Consider the following 8,223-nt stretch of genomic DNA (forward strand, 5'->3'; position numbering starts at 1 on the left):
ATAAAATCTACTGTACACAACTAAAGTTCTTCGCTTTCATCTTCGTCTGATGAGGTTGCGATGAACTCATCTAATTCTGTTTCTTCTTCAGGAGGCACGAACAACGCATCTTCTTCAGCTACTCCATTTTGATCAGCCAAACATGTCAGATTGTCGTCGGTTGCAACAACAAGAGGATTTTCTTCTATCTCATCTTGAAAGGCCGAGATAATCCCATCGGGCATGTCAAGTTCCGATCGCGCCTTTATCCTACAAACTGCCCACCAATGTAATTTATCCCTTCTTTTACTCGGATATGGCAGGTAATTAACTTGGTCGGCCTGTTCGGCTAAGATGAATGGTTCATACTTATTGTATCTCTTTCTGTTATTAATATCAACCATGTTATATTTTTTGTTACTAATTGTCACGGAATTTGGCACTGGGTCGAACCACTCGCATTTAAATTAGATAGTCGTCTTCATTGGAAGAGCCGGATACTCTAACTCAATTATGTCGGTCAGAACTCCATAAAAGTCATTTTCGCTATCAACATATTGAGTTCCCTTCACGCACACTACACTATTCATCGTAAGTTGTTCCTCCCCATAAGCTTGAGTCTGAAACTTATATCCGTTTACACGATACCCCTTAAATGTTCTGACTGATCTAAGAGGTCCTTTAGCGAGACTAAGAATGAATGGATTGGTACAGACAGTTGGATCTTGCACCTGTAGCGTTAAAGTGTATTATAAATCGAGACTTTTTATTGAACAAAATCAAAAAATATTTTGTAAAATACTTACATATCGTTCGAACCAGAAGGCAAAGTCACTCTCGAACTTCGCTTCAATTTGCGAGGTGCTGATTTCGGGGTTTCCTCTACGCAACTCGCCCTCGAAGACCCTATAGTGAAGAAGATAACAATAATTAGAACCTGAATAATTATTATCATTACACTGACAGCTGTATTAAAGCTTACTCTCTGTAATTTTCAATTTCTGAACAATTCAACAGAACATATGTCCGGGCAGCAACAATCTCAGCTTCTTCAAGATATCTCTTGCGACACGCACCCACTGATTGCCCGTGCGGCTTGAAAATAGATAGTCTGTCTAAATCGTCATCGACTTCAATGTCACAAACTTCATTCCTTTGCAGCCGCTCAGGCACCATTGGGTCACCTTCTGAAAAGTAATAAGCTGCAAATTTTGCGGTTTCTTCATTCAAGTATCCGCTACTGATGCTTCCTTCCACCTTCCCTTTATTGTCGATTTTTTTTTTCAGTTTTCTCAAATATCTGATTCCACAAGTCATAATTAGTATATATTACATGTTAATATACTGATACACAGAATTGAGAAACTTCAGTGACATTACCTTTCAAATGGATACATCCAGCGATACTGAACCGGACCCGCAATCATAGCTTTGTACGGAAGATGTACAGGTAGATGTTCCATGGAGTCAAAAAAGCTGGGCGGAAAAATACGCTCCAGCTTGCATAATATCTTTGGGATTTCCAGCCTCATACAATCTAGATCTTTCTCTGTTAGAGACGTGGAAGTTAACTCACGAAAGAAGATACTCAACTCTGTTAAAGGCTCCCATACTTCCTTCGGTAATAGCTCATTGCATAAAAATGTGGCAGTCGTGACTTTTCATTCCATGCATTTTCAGACCGACTGTATCGACACATCTGGACAAGTTGGACGCGTAGCCATCTGGAAACCTTATTAACTTAATCCACTCAAGTAAAGCTTATTTTCCGTCCTTATCCAAAGCATACAGCGCCTTAGGAAATCTCCCAGTAATCGGGTCTTTTGCTAACTCAGGCCGATCACATATGTCATTCAACTCTTCTCTAGATTTTGCATGGTCCTTTGTTTTCCCGGGAACATTTAGTACAGTATTGAAAATGTTGTCGAATACATTTTTCTCAATGTGCATGACATCGAGATTGTGATGAATGAGATTCGTTTTCCAATACGGCAAATCCCAGAAGATGCTTTTTTTATTCCAACCATAATCTGTCGACTTCGCCGCATTATTTGTCCCAGCCCCAATTTCATATGCCTTCATAAACCCCAAATGGTCCACCTCTGCCAACAATTCTTCACCGGTTTTCGTCCGACTGAATTCTTTATTTACGGTTTTTCCTTTTCGGAAATCAGTGGTATTACGCCGGTATATGTGACCACGAGGCAAGAACTTCCTGTGACAATCAAACCACGACTGTTTTCTACTCCCTTTAAGCGTGAAAGCATCTGTATTTTCCATGCAGTGTGGGCAAGCTAGTCTCCCAGATGTGCTCCAGCCAGATAACATAGAATAAGCGGGAAAATCATTAATCGTCCACATAAGTGCCGCTTTCAATTGGAAATTTTGTCGCCTGTGCACGTCAAATGTCCGGACTCCAAATTCCCACAAGTGGTTCAGCTCAGCTATCAACGGCTGCAGGAAAATATCCATTTGATGTTTAGGATTTCGAGGCCCAGGGACAATAACAGTTAAAAACATGAACTCATTTTTCATACACATCCATGGGGGGAGATTGTAGGGTGTCAAAATTACTGGCCATGATGAATAATTCTGCCCGAAGGCCCCAAATGGTTGAAACCCATCAGTACACAGGCCTAGTCTAATATTTCGAACTTCTTCCGCAAACTCTGTATGCAATTCACTAAAATGTTTCCATGCTGGGGAGTCTGACGGGTGACACATCTTTCCATCAACCATTTCGTGTTCTGCGTGCCACGTCATATGCTTGGCGGTGGCTTTAGAAGCGTACAGTCTCTGCAGTCTCGGAGTTATAGGAAAATAAAACATTTTCCTATAAGGGACGTTAACTCGTCTTTTCACAGAATTTCCTTTAGGGGGCGGTTTCCACCGTTCGTGATCGCAAATTTTACATCGCGTTAAATCCGCGTCTGACCCCCAGTAAATCATGCAGTTGCGCAAACAGCAATCGATAACTTTGACCGGCAACCCAAGACCTCTAACCATCTTCTTTATTTCGGCAAAGTTCTTTGGCATCTTGTTCTCCTCTGGGAGTAGCTCTTGTATAAATTCGGTCACATCATCTACTAAAGCTACTGAGCCACTGTGACGACATTTGATGTCCAACATTTTAACAGCCGCAGATAACGGAGAGTGTTTGCTATTACCGAGGAATACAGGTTCTTCGGCCGCACGCATCATATCATAAAAATGTTTAGCTTCGTTATTCGGTTCCTCCTCCGTGAACACTACTTCTGGACCGACAGCTAGGGGTGTAAATGAACCGAGCCGTTCGCGAGCAGCTCGGTGTTCGGCTCGACAAGAGCTCGGTTTATGTTCGTTCGTATTCTAAACGAACCGAGCTCGAACTTGATTTTATGTTCGATAATATAAACGAGCCGAACATGAACATAGTGGTGTTCAGCTCATTTATGTTCGCGAACAGCTCGAATAAGAGTTCATGAACAAGCTCGTGAACGAGCTCGACTAAGAGTTCGTAAACAAGTTCGTGAACGAGCTCGTATATAGTTCACGAACAAGCTCGTTTAGAAACTCGATTAGGTGTTCGTGAACTAATTCAAATCTAGATTAATTTGTATAATTATGTTTCTAATTTATTTAGCTCATATTCGTGAACGAGTTCGATTAGATTGTTTTTAATTTATTCAGCTCATATTCGTGTTTGTTCGTTTAAAAGTTCGTGTTCATTCGTTTATCCACTAAACGAGCGGGCTCACGAACGAGCTCGTTTAGTACTTATCGAGTTCGTTCGCGAGCTTGTTCGTGAGCGAGCTCGTTCGTGAGCGAGCTCGTTTAGTACTTATCGAGCTCGTTCGTGAGCTCGTTCGTGAACTTGTTCGTTTAGCGGCTAAACGAACGAACACGAGCTGAACACGAACCGAACATGAACACTATAAAATTTAAACGAACCGAACATGAACACTTTGTTCAAAGCTCGACTGAACATGAACCGAACATGAACACCTTGTTCGCTAAACGAGCCGAACATGAACACTCCAAATCTCGGCTCGGCTCAGTTCATTTACACCCCTACCTGTAGCATCGATAACCATTCTCTGAACGGAGCTGAAGTCGTCTCCCCCCTCATTTTCCATGTCAACGTCATACTCCGGTAGCTGTGCAACGGGACGGGGATTTAAAACATTTCCCTCCCCATGAAAAACCCACACTTGATAATCTGCCACAAACCCTTTCTGCAGAATGTGTAGTTTCACCGTTTCGACGTCTCGATAACTCGTATTTTTACATCTTGTCTTAGGGCAAGGGCATTTAATCTGGGGCCCACTCATACACGCGGGATGGTGTAAAGCGAAATTAACAAACTCTTGCACGCGCTCGGTAAAGCCTGGGTATAGCAACCCGCCCTGGAGCCGTCTATACATCCAACTTCGGTCTGTATCCATTTCTGTAGCACGGATAATTAGGAGGGGTTTTCGCTCGTAAATAGCAAAGTCAATGTAATTGACTGCTTTAAAGGTATGGACCTATCCCATTCGCAAAACTGGCGCCCCTTAACTCGGCCACAATATATGCCTAGCAACGGAAAAAATATTCGGCAGCCCTCCCGGCGTCGTTCTCCTTCAGTGCGATATTTAGCATATGTGGTGTAACGCTAATTATATATTCCGCGAGGAATAAGCGTTACATAACATATACTATACATCCACCCGGAGAACAAACGCTGGAAAACAACCGAATATTTTTCTACCGCTACTAGACATATATAATTTTCGTGATCGAGTTACGGGAGGACCAGTTTTGCGAACTGTACAAACAGTACAATCCCGTGTCATTCAATCGCTTGAACACACGGGACGGGAACTCTACGGCTAGGTTTACGATTTTATTCGGTGGGAATAAAATCGAGGTCATTTTAGGTTTAAACAGCTTATAAATTAACTGATTATAAATTAAAACAAAAATTGAAATAATAACAGTACTTACTTGTTGCAGAGCGGAACCGCAAAAGATAAAAATAATCGATGTGGAATATCGGACCGATGCAACCAACAAAAGCTAGCAAACCTATCACGCAATTAGTTTCACTATTTTGTTATTATATAATTAATAAAAACATTCATTTTCTAAAAAACATTGGGCAGCACTTTCCCTAAAAATGAGCATCACCCATTTTTCAGGGAAGTCCTGTAAGCAATTTACAAAACGTGCAAACCAAAACCACAATACAATTACACTGAAATTAACATTTAATACGTTAATTACGCTATTTAACTAATATCATCTAATAAATTAATGAACTGATATATTTTAAATTAAACTAAAACAATTAACTAATTAATAATCTAATTTATCTAACAATTAATAAAAATGCTTACAATTAATACTAATTACACAATTATAAAATATTTAATAAATTAATTTAACCTAACAATTAACCTAAATACTATCAATTAATATATATATATATATATATATTATTTAAACTAAAATTATATTAACAATTATATTTATTCTAATTAATATAAACCCTAATTGTAATTACACTAATTAACTAACATAATTTTAAATTAATTTAACCTACATTAAATAATAATCTAATAAACTGAATTAACCTAATTAAATTATCTAAAATCTAATTAGATTAACCTAATATTCTAATTTTACAATCCACTAACCTAGTTTATAATCTAATATATAATCAAATCTAATTTAATAATTAGCTAAACTAATTTAGAATCCAGCAATTAACATATTAAATAAAGAAAAACAATTACTAACCGGAGGAGCAGCACAAGAGATTGGCGCCGGCAATGGTGGTGGTAGTGGGCGGACGGCAGCGGACACCAGTGGAGGGCAGCCAAAAAAACGCACAAAAAACGCCAAAAAACGGAGGGAAACGAACCCACTGATGACCCAACGTGAAAATAGGAAGAGGAGTAGAGGGGAGCGGCGGCGGCGGTCAGAATTTGCAGAGAGGAGGGGTGCGGCGGCGGGAACAGTTTTGTTATAAAAGAAAGAAAATGGAAAAGAAAGGGCTCTGCTGGAGAAGATATAGTTCTAATTTAGCGACGGATTTTCCGTCGCTAAATTAGAACTAAATGAAACGATTCGTTTCATCTGTTGATTTAGCGACGGACTAAAGCCTCCGTCGCAAATATTTAGCGACGGATGACAATATCCGTCGCTAAATCAACAAATGAAACGATTCGTTTCTAAATCAGCCAACATTAGCGACGGATGTTAAAATCCGTTGCTAATTTTGGCTGAAAATATTTTCCCTCCAAAGCCCGCCAAATTGGCGACGGATTAATGACAGATAATCCGTCGCCAATTTTGCGGGATCATTCCCGCCTTACCTCTAAGCACAATAACGACCAATTGAAATTATGTCGCAAAATCTGTCGCAAAATTACTGTTTTAGCGACGGATTTAGAGTCCGTCACTAAAATCCGTCGCTAAAACAGTGTTTTCTAGTAGTGAATATTACCTCAAATCCAAACACCTCATCCAAAATTTTCCGATGTAAAAGCACTAAACAATCCATCTCGAAGGTACTCTAACTTTAAGCTTCCCATGTCAAAAGTCTTTGAGGATCTTAAAAAGAGGAATCTCATTAAACCCTTAGACCTGAAACCTTTACCACCCAAATTGTCACCAAGTTTCAATCCAAACTTGAAATGTTTGTACCACCAACAAATCGGACATGACACAAACACCTGTTACAAGCTTCGAGACGCCGTACAGGATCTCATCGATTCTGGGAAGATTCCTAACCCCGATGACCCAAACAGACCTTCAACTAGACACAATCCTTTGCCCAACCACCAAAATAACAATAATGGAAATCATCAGGCTGTGCCGGGCATTTATATGCTCTCAACTGATGTCACGAACGAGAAGACCATCTTAAGCTCCATCAGAGTCACACCATATAAACCCCTTCCGATGTCCGTAATTGGTCGGGATGAAGCATATGAGGCTTTTAAAAGGAGGTGGTGCTCTCCAAACAAGGACCAACATGGAAAGAAGCCATCTTTTCAAATTATGAAAGATGATCAAAATCTAGTTGTTAACATGGTTAGAGGAACACCTGATTCTGGATATCTTGTACCTTCCGATTTTTGGGAAACGTTAGAAAATGAGTGTGAAAATATATCACCATAATTTGAATGTTTGGAACAAATTGAAGATTTATGGACTGAAACTGTGAAACCAATCACTCGCAGTGGCCGCTTCTATAACGAAGAAAAAGGCAAAGAAAAAGAGCTTGCGGGAGATACAACAAAAGAGTCTGAGGAAGATTCAGTGTTGAGACAACTAAGACACACTAAAGCAAATGCTACTGTATGGGATTTGTTGGTCGCGTCTAAGACTCAAAGAGATGCAATGTTCGAAGCACTTGCAAGTATGAAGATAGATGTCAACTCTACTCTGCAAGATATGGTCCACTTAGTAAAAGAAAGCAAAGATGTAATCTTTTCTGATAAAGACATTACATCTGAAGGTAGAAATCACACTCGAGCTTTGCACATTCAAGTGGAAACAAAAGGGAGAATCGTTCCTAGAGTCATGGTGGATGATAGTTCAGCATTAAATGTATGTCCATTGAAAGTACTACCAAAGTTGGGAATGACCAAAGATGACTTACAGAAAACGGAGTTAATCATAAGGGGATATGATGAGTCTAGGAGACAAGTAGAAGGAACCTTCAAGACAGTCATTAAAGTAAGACCCATTGAATCTGTAGTGGAGTTTATGGTGGTGGATATACCAATCAGCTACGCATTATTGCTTGGGCGACCATGGTTTCATGCTCTGGGAGGGATTCCTTCCACCCTTCATCAGAAAATTAAATTTCCATTTAATGATGAAGTTATTACCATCTCGGCTGAGGAAGATACAGTATGCTCGAAAGTGGATTTAGGAGCAGAAATCCCTCCAATCACTGGTTTTAATTTGGTTGGTGGGATATATGAAGACTATATGGACCCACAAGTTGCCATGATGATGAAGAATATGAAATTCTTCCCTGGCCTTGGATTAGGCAAGAATCAGCAAGGCATTCCCATAATTCCTGATTTTTGAGGACAAAACACTAAGGATGAACTCGGTTATGACCAAAGAAATGCTCACAAAAGTGCGATGCAACCTGAGAAAGGCATATTCGTGAAAGAAGGAACTGGAAAAAATTATACAAACATGATACCGCAAAAGGAGTGTCCCGGATGGGAAATCTTCAACGATGCGGTCAAGGATGTGTGC

General features: G+C 39.9%; 1 protein-coding gene across 1 annotated transcript; it reads right to left on the bottom strand.

The window, feature by feature from the left end:
• Positions 1–1,740: 1,740 nt before the first annotated feature.
• Positions 1,741–4,403, bottom strand: LOC126672493 (uncharacterized). Its single transcript, XM_050366443.1, has 2 exons — positions 4,034–4,403; positions 1,741–3,161 (listed from the first exon to the last, which is right to left on the bottom strand). Exons 1-2 carry the CDS (start codon positions 4,401–4,403, stop codon positions 1,741–1,743), a joined length of 1,791 nt encoding a protein of 596 aa, XP_050222400.1.
• Between the last annotated feature and the right edge of the window lie 3,820 nt (positions 4,404–8,223).

The sequence above is a fragment of the Mercurialis annua genome, linkage group LG3, assembly GCF_937616625.2.
Source record: "Mercurialis annua linkage group LG3, ddMerAnnu1.2, whole genome shotgun sequence".
Classification (NCBI taxonomy): Eukaryota; Viridiplantae; Streptophyta; class Magnoliopsida; order Malpighiales; family Euphorbiaceae; genus Mercurialis; species Mercurialis annua.

Excerpts from the sequence above, each read along its gene's own strand:
- LOC126672493 (XM_050366443.1), bottom strand. The coding sequence starts at position 4,403 with ATGGATACAGACCGAAGTTGGATGTATAGACGGCTCCAGGGCGGGTTG. Across the intron at positions 3,162-4,033 it reads AATGGTTATCGATGCTACAG|AACCTGTATTCCTCGGTAAT; the intron begins GTAGGGGTGTAA and ends GTGCGGCCGAAG.